The sequence below is a fragment of the Emys orbicularis genome, chromosome 1 (assembly GCF_028017835.1).
Source record: "Emys orbicularis isolate rEmyOrb1 chromosome 1, rEmyOrb1.hap1, whole genome shotgun sequence".
NCBI lineage: Eukaryota > Metazoa > Chordata > Testudines > Emydidae > Emys > Emys orbicularis.
The window spans coordinates 74,100,786-74,118,515 of record NC_088683.1 but is presented as its reverse complement, the minus strand read 5'-3'; the positions used below and the strand labels follow the sequence as shown (position 1 = coordinate 74,118,515).

Genomic DNA, 17,730 nt, shown 5'->3' with positions numbered 1-17,730 from the left:
AAAACGCCATAACAGAAAATCAGTGCATCACATTCAACAACAAAAAGCCCATTTGGAATGAGATTTCAGATCATTCCTTACCTTTCAAACATATTTGCAGTGAGAGAACTTAACAGAAAAAAAATCTCAAGGGTGATTTCCACTTGCTGACATACCGTCTTCTTCAGAGTGTCCTATTAGATTTTCCATTCATATGTGCTATTAACAGAGATCACACTTTACTTAAGCTTGGATTCAATCATTTTATATGCAAACAAAATGAGTGTTTTAGTCAGTTTTCACAATTTGTTTTGCAATCACATGGAATTTAAAACTGTTACAAACCCTTCTTTTCTATTACTGAGATTTTGCATTCACGTCTTTGGTCCCCCTATGCAACTTCTCTTCAAACCTTTCCAGTCACTATGCAATATATTACATTGGATCACTCCTAGTATTAAATTGTTTATATCATCTGTTCAAAGATATCAAATTAAATTCTGTTTTATTTTTTGCTGAATATCATATAGTATATATTGTGGTCTATTTTTAGAAGGTATATCATGCACTTAAGCAGGGCTTTAACTTCAACAGAAGAGCTTTACTTACTCGTGCAACTGTTTATTTTCAGACTATACAACCTCGAAACAAGGTTATTACGAGTATTTCACTGTACCGGAAACAGATGGCCATAACTGCTGATAGCCATAAAATATAGGTAACACACTTATTTGTGAACATTATCCTCATGTGCCCTGCTTCAGCAGCTTAACACATTACAGTCGATCCCCAATAAAACCACATGATTTTAATCACAGTATTGAAATGCACATTTTCCCATGTACATAATACTATAGAAAATCAATATAAAATCACATTACCTGAACTAAATGTAGCAATCTTAATGAAGTCTGACTGCATTGTGAAATTTAGTTTTAGACTCCAGATTCTTACTCCAATGGAATTATTCGAATTGGGAAATAAATATTTCTGTTCAGCACAACATGACTAGGTATGTCAATACTTTAATAATCTCATGCTCCTTTGTAAAAGGTGTTAAATAAAAAATCCAACAACAAATGCAGTGAATATGTTGTTGTGAATAATTCTCATGTTAAGAATGGTTAAAATCCCTTTTTGATCTTCCTCCTCTTCCTTATCAGGATTGGCAGTTTATTCTGTCCATTTTTACCTTCGTTAATAAAACTCTGATAAAGAGAAGGTACCGTAAGATTCATCGTTAGCCCTACACATAGCATGCTACGGTTCAAAGGATGTGGATTCGAGAGAGAGAAATTTTCAGGCACCACTCAGATCTGATATGCTCACAGGATGAAGATGGTGCTACACTAGCTGGTAGCCTGCTCCTGAAGTTTGGTCATATTCTATTGTATACTGCCTTGTCCAGTCCACAATAACAGGACGAAAAAGACCACAGCATCTGAATTCAAAGAAGTCTATAATATTCCTTATACATCCACGGCTAAAAAAAAACCAACCAAGAAGACATACGTTAGTAAGTAACATCACAATTCACTGAACATAGCACAAGTTTGTCTATCTCCAAATTTACCATGTCTGCTTGCTCTCCAAAAAGTTCCCCAAATGTAGAAAACCCAAACTCTGAGAGCACAACTGACTCTTTAACCTTAAATCAGCCATTCCCCAAGATAGTATGCCCCAGGGTTATATAACAATCACTGGATATCATCCCATCTTAAAGTTAAGAAAAAATGACTTACTAGAATATATTTGATAGACAAAGCAAACAATAGCACCAATAGAACATTAAATAAAAACAATTGCAGCATTATCCTGCCTTTGATTTCAGACAATGTTATTTTATTTTTTCCATTTTATAATATGTGAATATTACAACTTCTAAGCATAGACTGTAAAATTACATGAACTCAAAAACAACAAAACTGAATCAGCTCAAGAGAAATCCCTGAACCATGAACCAATCTCTATCCCACCACCGGCAATAGTTTGAACCAATAAACAGGCATTACAATGCATCCCGAAGGTCATACTCTGTTGGACCAACAGGAAAGCAAAGTTCAGAGCTGAGTGCCATCCACTAAGACCACAAATAACATTGAAATTTAGGGAAATATGAGAACAAGAGCTTCCAAAGTATGGAGTATGAAAAGAAGTGGTATTTAGGATAGCTAAGACACAAACTATCTAGGGATTTATAGATCAAAATCAACACCTTAAACTGCACCCAGTGATGAACTGGAAGCCAAGGTAATCTGCAGTGCACAGGTGTAGTATATTCCATGCCACAAACACCGCTAACTGGGCGGCCACATTCTATGCTAGCTGAAGTTGCAGAGTGGTCTTGAAAGCTAGTCCCACACTGTATTAGAACATACCGTTCTGGAAGTGGCAAAGGCATGGATAACTTGGTAAGGCCCCTATCCAAAAGGAATCGTTGCACCATTTAGAAGTGCCAGACATGAATATGAAGTGATTGTCCTCCCAGGATCACCTTCAATTTAATTAATACTGGTCTTCAGATTATATGGTGGTTCATAGGCTATAGGTCAAAGATCAGTGTGAATCCTTGAACACTACAAAATATAGAGTATACACATCTCTGTGGACCTAGAGGACAAGAGTGATAGCTTCCAAGTCCAGCAGCTGTTAAATCATAGAGCTCATTGTCAATTTCTTAAAGTTTTACAGTCTCTAATATGTAAAAAAATCTCAGGAAGGCAATTTATTTTTAATCAGAAAGTTTCTTTTTGCTTGGGGCAGTGAAGCCTTGTAATTACACTGAAAGCTGAGTAGGCCTTGATTTTCTGGAAATCAAAACTTAGGTAATAGGATGTAGACTAGAAAGATGAGAAGCAACAACAAGAACATCTGAATTCCTGAAAGGACATTAAGTAAACAAACCGTGGTTGACACCTTTGCTCCATCTTGTAGGCAGTGCTTATTTAGTCAGTTCAAACACTTGCTTCATGATTTTAAGGAACACATCTTCTAAAAGCTCCTAAGCTGATGGAAATGGCTACAGGATGTGGAATTTGAAATCAGTGAGGAAAGCAATACACTGCATCTGCTCTGGGCACAGGCTTGTGTTCCTCAGACAAAAAGACATCTGACTGTGGCTGTGCTGCAGCTCTAGAAAGGTCATGACCACATGAAGCTATGTTACTAGTCTCACTTGCTAATTTCTTTTGCATGGTGGGACTTGAGAAGAAATGTTGAAGGCAAGTCCTTTTACTAGCACAACAACAAGCTTAGTGAAGTGGCAGCATCCCCTACAAGGAAGGTGCTTTCCATTTCTTTACCAAGAAAAAGACTATTACCTTTCTGGGAGCATAATTTTTTTTTTATGTTAAATCATCAATGGCTAGATTCATTTAGGAATATTAACAGTAATTATAAGTCACTTTCCATAATCAGATACATTGGCTTATGGTAAAAATAGCTGTTCAAATTCAGCTTTGAAACTGAAATTCTGGGATCCTATCAGCATCTAGAAGATAGTTTTCAGCATTCAGCTCTGTTTTGTTGCATTCAGTTGTGAAGTTCATTTGTGGGTTGGCTATCCAAATGAGAAATAGTGTTTTACACATTTTTATAAACTTACTTGAATGGGCTTTCAATAGATGTTGTTGTGACTTTAAAGTGCTTGTATCGTCTTGCATTCATCCTTTCATTTGTAGTGATACCTAAACAAGATATCTAGAAAAGATGGGAGATAAAGCAAGCAAACACTTAGAATTTCCAAAATTAAAAGCAAACCAGGGGAGAGAAAGGCTGGGGAAAAAAAACCCCACATTTATTTGCTACTTTATGGTTTTAATTGTGCAGGACTATTTGGTGCTTGTGAAAGTGAGGGGCTGTTTAGTTTGGCACAAGGCACAATGCAAGCTGCATCGCTCTGCCTGTACATCTCAACCATCTGCGTTATTTGAGTCTTTCTTGAGTGAATAGAACCAGCTGTATCAAATTGTGTAGTAGTTTTCATTTTTAATAAATCCTGATATCCAGAAGAAAAATCCCTAATAATCTATACTGGAGATAATAAATAAGATAAGCAATTATTTTTATTATAGTAGATATTTAGGCATTATCTTAAACAATTTTGAAACAACTTTTTTTCCTTCTTGGCACTGATACTTAAAGTAATTGTAAGATGATATTTTTGTAATTTTTTCCCCTGTATAATTTTGTCTCAATAACAAGAAGTTCTAAGAAATAATAAATTGGGCTGAAAACACCTTCTGCATGGGTCACTTGGCTCAAGAAGTGTGAACAGTTTTCAGCAACTACTCCATAATTGTTTTGACCTAAAAAGGGGGAGTCTGAAGAAGTCTTAAATTATGCAAGGGCTGGATTTACTGTAGTATATTGCATGTGCAACACTGGAAACAAAAGGAGTAGAACTCCCTTAACAACTGGGCACTATCATAAGCTAAAGCTTTAGAATTCTTATTCATATGGTAACTCAGCCGCATGTTATGGGATCAACAAGCCATGTCTGATAATCCTGAGCATTCAGGAAATTACACTCAGGTTTACTTGCCTTTTCTGGATATACTGAAGTTTTGTCCCTTTAACAGACACGTATCTAAAGAAAGAGGACACGATCTCAAAAAAATGAGAGCCTAAAGTTAGGCACCTATTGCCAGGTTCTGTAAGAAGAGGCCTGATTTTCAAAATGAATGAGAACTCCTGAGTACTCATATTCTCTTTTGAAAAATCAAGCCATCTATTTAGGAGTTTAACTTTAGGAAACCATTTCTGAAAATCTTGGCTAGGTCTTTTAATCTTCTCCAGGGAATAAGGAAGCTGTTTGGAAGACAGGACAGAGAGTGGCAAAGAACGATAGCAGAGAGTGAACCTATCAGAGTGGTCAGTCAAGGGATCAGTCAACTTTACTTTCAAGCCATCAGAGAGGAATCAAGAGAGGGGCTGTGGAGTTAAAAAAGCGAAGAACAAAGCTCCTAAGAAAAAGGCCAAGTTAGAATCTCTAAGAACAGGTTTTGGCAAGTTCTTTTAAGTTACCTTTTATCTTTCTACACACAATAGTATAAATAATGATTTGGACACATTTAATAATGTAGTTATTTCATGTTTTATTTTTCATATTTCCTACACTGCATGTTTTCTGCTTGTAAATAGTATTAAATACTACAATTATAATAATTTTGCCTTCATCACATTTAAGGGTGCAAAGCATTTCACGAGGTGCCGTGAGGAAAGTGTTCTTCCAGGTTCCATAGAATTTGAAGAAATATCTACTAACATATCCCATTCTAAAGCAGGGGTTCTCAAACTGGGGGTCAGGACTCCTCAGGGGGTTGCATGGTTATTACATGGTGGGGCGGTCTCAAGCTGTCAGCTTCCACCCCAAACCGCACTTTGCCTCCAGCATTTATAATGGTGTTAAATATATTAAAAAGTGTTTTTAATTTATAAAGGGGGGGGGGGGTGTTGCACTCAGAGGCTTGCTATGTGAAAGGGTCACCAGTAAAAAAGTTTGAGAGCCACTGTTCTAAAGTAACTTACGTATGGAGTTTAATGGATCCTGGGATAGTTGGGGATTGGAAGGCACACTGGAAAGTTGCATGTTCACATTTCTGTAGTACTCTGGTGCTTTATATTGGTTTGGAAGCCACACTGAATAGACGTGGTCACCCTGGCTCATTTATCTTGGGCAGGAAATCCCACTGGAAGGTAGTGTGGTGGCCCTGGATCACAAGTATAAACTTGGAATCTATATTGGTGGTTGTTCTAAATCATCGTTACAGGAGAGAAGGAAAAAGCTGAGATGCCTGACAGTTTACTTCGAAGTTTGGAGTGTGGATCTTATTTCTGATATAACTGGAAACGCTGAAGTGGTAACTAAGCCCTTGTGAAGAGACTTGTGATAAGACTTTGTTCTTTACTGTTAGGATAGATAAGGAAAAGTATTCCTTTTTTAATATGGCTAATGTGATGTATTTGAATATTATTTTCCTGTCTAAACCTGTAGTTGATAATTCCATTAACTGGGAATACATGGCCTATGATTTTGTTAAGATATTTGAATAAACTTTCCTCCTTTGGCTTTTGTACTGACAGATAATGCAAAACACACAATGGTCTCATTAGATGGGCAGACATGGGAACATCTGAAATACAGATCCCAGCGCCACAGAACATATTGAACTGTTTGGCTCATTCCAAGACTACTCAGACATATTGTTCATCCAGGCTACTGTTTTGGGTATTGGTTAGAGTTTCAGTCTGTGTTACAACAGTGCTGGTCAGACATGATAATGAGGTGTCTGGGAAGGAAGACTGACAATTACATTCAAGGGAAAAGCTAAATGTCTGATCACAAGAGATCTTTAGTGTGAGAAAATTCAAAGGATCTATTTTATATTTTAGCATATAGAATTACATATTATGTGAACATATTCATTGATTTCAGTGAGATATGTGAATGCTCAGTGATTCTTAGTGAGGAAAATGCATGAAAATTGTTTCAGTATAGTGCATCTTTTACTCCTGACAGAATTCTGCACCTCTGTGTATCCCCCCCGCACAGAAAAATGCAAAAGAAATCTGCGGGGGGACACACGCCTCTTCTCTGGCAACGCGTGTGTTCCAGCGAGCCTGGAGCAGCCTCAGACACGCAAATCACTAAGGGGAGGAGGGCTGGGTGTGTGTGCCTGCATGGGAGACGTTGACCACAGTCAGAGGGTGGGGCTAGGCGTGCGTGCCTGCCAACAAGCGAGAGAGACTCTGTCCCTCTCACTTGCTACTACAGCTTGCCTGGCGGGGAGGGGTAGGGCTTTTTATTATGCACGAGGCAGACTTTGTCCCCGAGGCAGAAATGTAGCAGCCTGCCTGCTAGTTAACTGATCTCATACTCTGAGGCAGAAATGTAGCAGCCTGCCTACACAGTAATGTTGTTAATGTTCCTATTGTTAGTTAACTGTTCCCATTCTCAGATAATTCCCCAAGGAGTATAAAACCTGTAAAAGTTTTAAGGCCCCTACATTACCAGAGTGATGTAAAGCCTTATAAATGACAGTAAGGGAATCAGTTAGGAAGATCAATGTGCTTTCTCACCTTTTTCCTGTGCCAAAGTGGCACAACGGAGTTAGATTACAGCTCAGAATTTATTTTACTTACCCATTTAAAAAAAAACAAAAAAAAGACTTTGAGGGCAAATAAAACATTTACCAAGCAGTCAATATAACGTCAGGACAATCAGAGCCAAGCACTTCCCAAAGTACCCAGCCAGTTCAGGACAATGATTAGCAAGACTGTATGACTTTCGTGTGTGAAAGTCTGAGCAATTTAAAATGACATTCTACTCCCCCCCCCGTTTGGTGTTCTGTAATGTAATTTTAATGAAAATCCAGGATTATAACTGGAATGCAGGGTATTAGTTACCAAGTGTTTGTAACTTATCTTTCATGTGTTTAGGTAATGCTGAATAGTTATTGTGACTTTTTTCTGCATTGTAGTTTAAATAAATTACCAAAACAATATAAACTGGTGTGATTATACTGCATTATTTTGACAAATAAATATGCAGAATTTTGCAGGATTATTAATTTTTTGTCGCAGAATCCCCCCAGGAGTACTCTTTTCGCAATGGAACAGCTGCATTGCTCTTTCCTTGTCTAGATGTCTGTTCAACCCTCCCAGACATGTGTATGCCTTCCATTATCATTTTTGAGAGCTTTAAGAATGGATTTATAACTGCCACCATCCTTTCCACAAACTATACCAAAATATATGTAAATAACCTATTGACTTTGAAAAATTAATATAGTTTTTAGTATGAGAAATGTTACCTGCATAATATCAACTTTGATGTTTTGTATTGTACTTTACAGAGATGTATACATAGACTTTTTTGGAAGAGTAAAGTTATGTTTACAAAACTGGGTCTCATCTGTAACTACTCTGATCTACAGCAAATACACACAATTTATTTCTTTATTATATGCATTTGTAGTTCTATTACTTTTATTTTATGTAACAGCCAAGAGCCTGAACTCATTTTACATTGAGCTAACAATATGTAGACCCAACTTACTATTTTTAAACTATATATGTACTAGGAAAATGACCACTGCTGACAATAGTTAACAACAACGGGTCCCCTCAGCTGGAAACTGTTTAACTACTAGTGTAGATTCCATTGAAAAAGTTTTGTCCAGTTAATTATACAATGCATAACTGAGACCAGACTTACACAACTTGTATGCACTCATAGTCACTGAACTGTTTTAATCATGTTTCACTCATGCCTTCTGCAATGGTGTTAAATATTTTTGTCCCATTACACAAGCAAGTAAACAGTTTGCAAGCACGAGTTGAAAAAGAGACCGTGAAGACCTACTATTGACAATCACGATCAGCAATGGGCTAGTTTCCCAATATAGACAAACCTATAGTCTAGGGCTAGGCACCACATACTCTGCTGCAAGCTAAATGCAACTTCTGTGGCAAAGCCATTCATATCTGTGTGCTCCAGTAGGAGAAACTGGAAATTCTGTGGCAGTTTCTGCTAAACTAAGGATGAATGTTTTTACTAAATGAAGATGAAATTGAATAATACAGTTAGTACAGTATTGCATCTATAATTTATTTTGATATCAAATTAAATTTATTTTACTTCTCTATATTTTCCCTGTGCCACAGGTTTTTTTAGGGCTGTTGATTCATCATAGTTAACTCACACGATTAACTAAAAAAAATTAATCGTGATAAAAAAATTAATCGCACTGTTAAACAACAGAATATCAATTGAAATTTATTAAATAATTTTGGATGTTTTTCTACGGTTTCAAATATATTGATTTCTATTGCAACAGAGAATACAAAGTGTACAGTGCTCACTTTATATTATTATTTCTGATTACAAATATTTGCACTGTAAAAGTGATAAACAAAATAAATAGTATTTTTCAATTCACCTCATACAAGTACCATGAAACTGTAACTTACAAATGTAGAATTTCTTGCTATATAACTTCACTCAAAAACAAAACAATGTAAAACTTTAGCGCCTACAAATCCACTCAGTCCTACTTCAAGTTCAGCCAATCACTAAGACTAACTAGTTTGTTTACATTTACAGGAGATACTGCTGCTGGCTTCTTATTTACAAGGTCACCTGAAACTGAGAACAGGAATTTGCATGGTACTTTTGTAGCCAGAGTTGCAAGGTATTTACATGCCAGATATGCTAAACATTCGTATAACCCTTCATGCTTTGGCCACCATTCCAGAAGACATGCTTCCATGCTGATGATGCTCGTGAAAAAAATAATGCATTTGTTAAATTTGTGACTGAACTCCTTGGGGGAGAACTGTATGTCTCCTGCTCTGTTTTACCCACATTCTGCCATGTATTTTATGTTATAGCAGTCTTGGATGATGATCCAGCACATGTTCGTTTTAAGAACACTTTCACAGAAGATCTGACAAAATGCAAAGAAGGTACCAATGTGAGATTTCTAAAAATAGCTACAGCACTGGACCCAAGTTTTAAGATTCTGAAGTGCCTTCCAAAATCTGAGAGGGACGAAGTGTGGAGCATGCTTTCAGAAGTCTTAAAAGAGCAACACTCCGATGCAGAAACTACAGAATCTGAACCACCAAAAAAGAAAAAAAAGATGAGTTGAAAAATATTATTTCTTTTGTTTTTTACAGTGCAAATATTTGTAATCAAAAATAAATATAAAGTGAGCACTGTACACTTTGTATTCTGTGTTGTAATTGAAATCAATATATTTGAAAATGTAGAAAACATCCAAAAATATTTAAATAAGCGGTATTCTATTATTATTTAACAGCGCGATTAATCGTGATTAATTTTTTTAATCTCACAATTAATTGTGATTAATTTTTTTAATCGCTTGACAGCCCTAGTTTTTTTATGACAAGGAACTGCATGGAAAATGTTGTAAGAGGAAAAAGCTGGAAGTTTGGTAAGTTGGGGACCTCAGCACCTGGGAGGAGCCCGGTGGGAGTCAATTTAGCTGGATTTTAGCTTCTGCTAAAATCATTAACAATGAACAGTTACTTTTGACATATAAACCATTGCATAGAATTTTTGAAGCAAGACTATGCAGATGCAAATTAGATACCTTTTAGAGCATGCTAGCAGGGTCTATGTGGGGCAATTAGACCACAACATGTTACAGTGCTTTATAAATCAGACCCTCTAGAGAGCTGTGCTGTGCCATGTAGACAAGCCAAGCAGTCTTGAGTTCCTGATGACTGCTCCACTAAAAGCTAGGAGTGTCATGAAGGTGATAGGTGAAAGAGTATCAGCATTTAAATCTCTTTGAGTGCCATTTAGAAGCACTAATAATTTGCAACAGGCATTAACCATGTAATATGAAATAAGGGTACAGTTTTCGAAAGCACTTAAGTGACTGAAGAGCCTAAGTCCCATTTTGAAAAGTGACTTAGGAGGATAAGTCTCATTGAAAGTCAATGGGACTCAGGAGCCTAAGTGCCTGAATTGCTCTTAAAAATGGGACTTAGACACTTTTAAAAAAATTATCCAAGGTTTCAAACCAAGAAAATGTCAGCCAAAAGTGATCGAAGAAAGCCTTCTAACCTAATTCAATGACTATCCTATTTAAACTCTCTTCACTTGTATGGCTGTCAAGGGAGCTACTGAATAGAGACTTCTGATCCCTTTCACTCTTACTAAAATCATCATTTGTACAGGTATACAAAGACCTTCACACTCTTTCAACTCCCAATAAGACAATCTCCCTTTTGCCTGGTGACTCCAGATCCCCCCCATTCTAAATGAGGTAACCCCTATGAGTGACAACACAATCAGCTTTCTATTCCCTCTGCAAACCTTGTTTCTGTGATCACTGAGCCTTGTTTTATAGCAATGTTAAGTAAACTGAAAAAGGAATATTTGATGTAACGGGAATGCAAATTTACTTTCAATATTCAGGGTTGACTATAATAAGTAACAAATAAAGTGTGTTTTCATACCTGATACATCTGACACATAAGTAACACAGCCACCCACATGAAATGAAACACACTATTTAGAAACATCCAAAACATCCAAGGTGAACAGGTGGCAATTTGTGTAATGTATGTCCACAATCCATCCTTTGTGTAAGTAGTCTCACAATGGATTCCCCAGTCTGGAAGAAGAAAAAAAATTATAGATTTAAAAATTATATAAAATCCTCAGATCACACATTTTTTCTATATATCAATGTAGTATTTAAATTTGAACTGGTCAGAAAACTTTGACAAAATGCAATTCACAGAGATGATAGTAAGTTAATGAAGGGCATGGAATAATAGTAACAAGGACTGTATAGAATTCTTAATGAGATATTTTTCTATAATAACTAGGTATTCTTCTATTCTAGAACACCTAAACTGGGCAGATACTAAAGCATACCTCAATTCCAATACAAAAATAGTATCAAAGTATAACTCTGATAGTGCACATACTCATACGAGGAACTAAAGGAAATATTGTACTTAAAAACAATTAAGAAAAAATGTACTCACAAGAGATACAGCCATAAATCATCCAACAGATCATAAAAAGCAAAAAGAACAGATATCCCATGAAATAGCGATGGTTCCCTGCCCCTAAAGATGAACACAAACGACATGAATTAATTTTTTCCACCTTGAGAAAAGGTCAGTAATACGCTTGATGGCTGATTTACATGTGAATTAAATTTAAATTATTTTAGGACAACACTGCTAATTACTTTATATGAAAACATTACTCTCTGGAAACATTATATTAGTCTGTAAAATCTATATGACTTCTTAGAAGCTTGAAAATAGGTGTTTTTCTCCCTTACAATTTTGCCCTTTCAATAAGGCCAAACATTGTTTTATTTTTCTGTGCTCCTACCATACTGCAGCTGAAATTCACACACGCTTGTTTAATTTACAATCTGCTTTATTGATATCAACACAGCTTTGGGAACTGGTTAGTTAACAGCTGTTGCAGAGCCAGGAAGAGCTCAAAAATTGTTTTGGTATGTCTCAAAAATACTGAATTATTTTTGTTTCTTGGCAACAGAGGGCAGGTATTTTTAATAAGACATACAGAAAAGAGAAATCTGGACAAAAATCCACATCCTCTTTTGACAATTAAAGGTATAGGACAAGTTGACCTTAAACTGCTTGACAGCCAACTGAAAAGAAAATATTCAACAAAAAGATGGATAGCCAACAATTTAGGTAAACAAGACGTTAAAAAAACTGGTTAAATTAATGAATGAAACTTAAAAAAAATTCTACTTGTAATTGAATTTAAAATGGAGTGAATGACACATAACATAACAGCATTTGCTCAAAATGAAAAAGACAGTTACCTTTTCTGTAACTGGTGTTCTTCGAGATGTGTTGCTCATGTCTATTCCACAGTACGTGTGCGTGCTCGCCACGTGCACCGGTGCCAGAAGTTTTTCCCCTAGCAGTACCCGTAGGGGGAGAGCGCCCCCTGCGACTCCTTGAGTGGTGCCTGCCTGGCGCGGTATAAGGGGAGCTGCGCGCTCCCCCCACCCTCAGTTCCTTCTTGCCAGACAACTCCGGCAGTGGGGAAGGAGGGCGGGATGCGGAATAGACATGAGCAACACATCTCAAAGAACACCAGTTACAGAAAAGTTAACTGTCTTTTCTTCTTCGAGTGATTGCTCATGTGTATTCCACAGTAGGTGATTCCAAGCTGTATCTGCTGGAGGTGGGTAGGAGTTCACAAGTTCTTGGGACGGAGTACCACCCTGCCGAACCCGGCGTCATCCCTGGTTTGGGAGACTATCACACAGTGCGAGGTGAACGTGTGAAGCAAAGACCACGTGGCTGCCCTACAAATGTCCTGAATAGGGACGTGGGCCACAAAGGCAGCCGACGAGGCCTGCACCCGTGTTGAGTATGCCCTAAGAATACGCGGCAGGGGAACACCCACCAGCTCATAACAGGAGCGGATACACAAAGTGATCCAGTTGGACAGTTGCTGAGCGGAAATCGGCTGGCCTCTCGCGCGCTCAGCTGAGGCGACAAACAGCTGCGAGGACTTTCTGAACAGCTTGGTTCGCTCGAGGTAGAAAGTCAGAGCCTGCCTCACATCAAGCGTGTGGAGGCGGCGTTCCTCATTAGTCGCGTGAGGTTTGGAGCAAAGGATTGGTAGAAAAACGTTCTGACCCATGTGGTAGGTGGAGACCACCTTCGGGAGGAACGCGGGGTGTGGGCGGAGCTGGACCTTGTCCTTATGAAAGGCTGTATACGGTGGCTCAGAAGTCAGGGCCCTGAGCTCCGAGACTCGCCTGGCCGACGTGATAGCAACCGGGAAGGCCACCTTCCATGAGAGGTGAGATCAGGAACACATGGCCAGCGGCTCAAACGGGGGACCCATAAGCCGAGCCAGCACCAGATTCAGGTCCCACTGAAGGACCAGGGGCTTAGAATACGGGTAAAACCGGTCCAACCCCTTAAGGAACCGGCCGGTCATAGCATGGGAGAACACTGTGTGTCCTTGCACCGGGGGATGGAAGGCCAATATGGCTGCCTGATGCACCCTGACCGACGAGGGTGCCAGGCCCTGGGCCCTCAGGAGGAGAAAGTAATCAAGGATAAGCTGGATCGGGGCGGCCGTTGGGGATACACCTTGGTCCGTCGCCCACCTAGCAAAACGAGACTACTTCGCCATGTAAGAGCGGCGAGTGGAGGGCCGTCTACTCTCAAAGAGGATGCGTTGAACCAGAGCTGAGCATGTCCTCTCCTCGCCACCTAGCCACTGAGCAGTCACGCTGTGAGGTGAAGAGCTGCCAGGTTGGGGTGGAGGAGACAGCCCCGGTCCTGAGAGAGCAGGTCCAGGCGGAGCGGCAATGGCCACGGTGGAGCCACCGCCAGGCCCAAGAGGGTCCCGTACCAGTGCTGCCTGGGCCACGCCAGGACAATGAGGACGACCCTGGCCTTGTCCGTCTTTATTTTCTCTAGGACCCTGCTGATCAGCAGGAACGGGGGGAAGGCGTATAGGAGTTGGCCTGACCAGGGCAGGATGAAAGCATCAAAGATAGTGCCCCTCCCCAGGCCCCCCCGGAGCAGAACCAGGGCCATTGTCGGTTCTGTCGGGTCGCGAACAGGTCCACCAGGGGAGTTCCCCACCTCCGGAAAAGCTGGAAGGCCACTTCCAGGTGTAGGGACCACTCATGCTGAGAGGAAAAGTCCCTGCTCAAGCGAGCCGCCCTCACGTTCTGGGCGCCTAGTAGGTGAAAAGCTTTTAGGTGGATGTCGTGGGCTATACAGAAGTCCCACAGGCTGAGGGCTTCGTGGCAGAGGTCGGAGGATCGGGCCCCGCCTTGCCTGTTGATATAGAACATCAAGGCCGTGTTGTCCGTGAAAACCCTGACTACCTTGCCCTTCAAGTGCGAGCGGAAGGCCATACACGCCAGCCGCACCGCCCTGAGTTCCTTGACGTTTATGTGAAGGGTCAGGTCTTGCAGAGACCACCAGCCTTGGGTCTGAAAACTGCCCACATGGGCTTCCCAGCCCAGGTCCAATGCATCGGACACCAGCTCCACTGACGGGGCCCTGTTCCTGAACGGCACCCCTCGGAGCATGTTGCTCGGTGTGGACCACCACCGTACGGAGGCGGTCACAGAGTTCGGCACGGTAAGGACCTTGTCCAACCTGTCCGTGGCTTGGGAGAACTGCGAGGCCAACCAGAGTTGTAGGGGCCTCATCCTGAGCCTGGCGTGGTGGACCACATATGTGCACGCTGACATGTGACCTAGCAACTGTAGGCAGGACCTGGCTGTCGTCACCGGGAACCTTACGATCGAGTCAATGAGCCCTTTCAGGGTCTCCAACCTGTCTGGGGGGAGAGAGGCCCTGGCCGACATTGCGTCCAGGAGCACCCCAATAAACTCTATGCGTTGGATCGGGACTAACGTGGACTTGGCATTGTTTACCAACAGGCCCAGGGCGGTGCATGTGGACAGGAGGAGTGCCACATGATCCCTCACCTGCGACTGGGAGGTGCCCTTGACCAGTCAGTCATCCAGATAGGGGAATATCTGGATGCCCCAGCGCCTGAGGTAGGCCGCTACTACCAACATGCACTTTGTAAAGACCCTGGGGGCAGTGAACAGACCAAACGGGAGAACCATGAATTGGTAGTGATTCTGTCCCACCACAAAACGGAGGAAGCACCTGTGCCCCTCAAATATGTTGTCAAGGCTGTATCCCCACTTTGAACTTTAGGGTACAAATGTAGGGGCCTGCATGAGGACTTCTAAGCTTAACTACCAGCTTAGTTCTGGTCCGCTGCCACCATTCCCTACCCTGGGAAGCTTTTAGAAAACCTCTCACCAATTCCCTGGTGAATTCAGATCCAAACTCCTTGGATCTTAAACAAGGAGAAACTGACCCTTCCCCCCTCCTTCCTTTCACCAACTCCTGGTGAATACAGATCCAAACCCCCTTGGATCTTAAGACAAGGAGAAATCAATCAGGTTCTTAAAAAGAAGGCTTTTAATTAAAGAAAAAGGTAAAAATCATCTCTGTAAAATCAGTATGGAAAATAACTTTACAGGGTAATCAAACTTAAAGAGCTCAAAGGACCCCCCTCTGTCTTAGGTTCAAAGTATAGCAAACAAAGATAAACACTCTAGTAAAAGGTACATTTACAAGTTGAGAAAACAAAGTAAATCTAAGACGCCTTGCCTGGCTTTTACTTACAATTTTGAAAATAAGAGAGACTTGTTTAGAAAGATGGGGAGAACCTGGATTGATGTCTGGTCCCCTCTCAGTCCCAAGAGCGAACAACCCCTTAAAACAAAGAGCACACACAAAAGCCTTTCCCCCCCCCCAAGATTTGAAAGTATCTTGTCCCCTTATTGGTCCTTTGGGTCAGGTGTCAGCCAGGTTACCCGAGCTTCTTAACCCTTTACAGGTAAAAGGATTTTGGAGTCTCTGACCAGGAGGGATTTTAGTACGGTACACAGGAGAGCTGTTACCCTTCCCTTTATAGTTATGACATATGTGGATATGGAAGTACGCGTCCTGTAGATCGAGGATCGCGTACCAATCCCCAGGATCCAGGGAGGGGATGATGGAGGCCAGGGAAACCATGCGAAACTTGAGTTTTACCAAGTACTGGTTCAGACCTCGCAGGTCCAGTATGGGTCTGAGCCTTTGGGATAAGGAAATACTGGGAGTAATACCCTTGCCCAGGAACTCCTTGGGCACCGCCTCTATCGCTCCTAGTTCCAGGAGCCTTCCGACCTCCTGCTCGAGCAGAGCCTCGTGTGATGGGTCCCCCAAGACGGACGGGGGCAGGGGGTGGTTGGACGGGTAGGAGGTAAACTGGAGGGTGTAACTCGGGAGATGGTGTTGAGGACCCAACAGTCCGAGGTGATCCACGACCATTCCGGGAGGAACGCACACAATCGATTGGAAAAAGGGAGCTTTATTGGGGGTGGATCCCTGCTGAAAACTGGCGGGGTACCCCCGAGCATCCCGTCAAAACTGCCTTTTACCCGCCTGCTTGCCCTTAGAGGACCCAGGCTGTGGGGTAGGCCGGTATTTTCTTTGCGGGCGTTTCTTATAGTCCTGTTGCTTCTTATATGCAGCCTCGTATTTCGGAAGAGTGGCCTATGCGGGAGCCTGCTGTGGCTCGAACTTGGGTTTTGCCGGAGCAGGGACATAGAGGCCCAGGGTCTGGAGGGTCGTACGGGAGTCTTTCATGCTGTGCAGCTTTGTGTCCGTTTCCTCCGCAAACAGCGCCTTCCCGTCAAAAGGGAGATCCTGCATCGATGACTGTGCCTCGCTGGATAACCCAGAGAGCAGAAGCCAGGACGCCCGTCTCATGGACACCGCCGAGGCCAGGGACCGTGCGGCCGTGTCCGCTGCATCCAAAGTGGCTTGCAGAGACGCCCTTGCGGTGGCTGCCCCTTCCTCCATGAGCGCCTTAAACTCCTTTCTATCGCGCTCCTGGAGGGAGTCCTTGAACTTGGGGAGATTAAACTTGTAGCGACCCAGGAGAGCCTGATGGTTTGCTACCCTCAGCTGGAAGCTTGACGACTAATAAAATTTTCTCCCAAAAGCACCCAGCCTCCGAGAGCCTTTGTTCTTTGGGGTCGGCGCTGGCTGCCCCTGTCACTCCCTGTGGTTGACTGACTCAACCACCAAGGACTTGGGCGCCGGGTGGGTATACAGGTACTCGTGCCCCTTAGTGGGTACAAAGTACTTGCGCTCCACCTTCTTAGAGATGGGAGCCAATGAGGCTGGCGTTTGCCACAGTGTATTTGAAATTTTTGCCACCCCTTCATGGAGCGGCAAGGCCACCCTGCCTGGTGCCGAGGAGGACAGCACATTGAACAGGGAGTATGAGAGCTCTTCCATTTCCTCAGCCTGGAGATGGAGGTTCGCTGTCACCCTTTTTAGTAAGTCTCCGGACGGGGTGAGGAGGCCGGTGCGGTGCTTTGGGTGTCGGCCGGCACTGGAGGATCCACCACCTGGTCGGATTCCAGGCATGGCACCGAGGAAGCAGGACCCGTCGACTCCTTTCTCGGCGGTCTAGGGATGGAGGCTGATGGTGCTTCAGACGCCCTAGCCACCGAGCGAGCCCCCACCGGGGGCTGTGCCGGAGGCCACAGTGCCCACTGGTACCACTGGGCCAGCCACGACGCACTGTGCCATTGCACTTGCTGAGGCACCGGTGGGGCCGGCCGATCAGGCTGGCTAGTCTGGCCTGTAGATGGGCGACTG

The 17,730-nt window shown here is 42.2% G+C and overlaps 1 protein-coding gene across 1 annotated transcript in view; it reads right to left on the bottom strand.

The window, feature by feature from the left end:
• Nucleotides 1–1,323: 1,323 nt before the first annotated feature.
• ZDHHC17 (zinc finger DHHC-type palmitoyltransferase 17) overlaps nt 1,324–17,730 on the bottom strand; it is a 125,540-nt gene continuing 109,133 nt past the window's right edge. The window contains exons 14-17 of the mRNA XM_065408882.1: nt 11,509–11,592; nt 10,972–11,129; nt 3,584–3,678; nt 1,324–1,462 (exon numbers count right to left, since the gene is read on the bottom strand). Coding sequence (XP_065264954.1) covers nt 1,324–1,462; nt 3,584–3,678; nt 10,972–11,129; nt 11,509–11,592 — 476 coding nt within the window. The remainder of the gene's footprint in view (nt 1,463–3,583; nt 3,679–10,971; nt 11,130–11,508; nt 11,593–17,730) is intronic.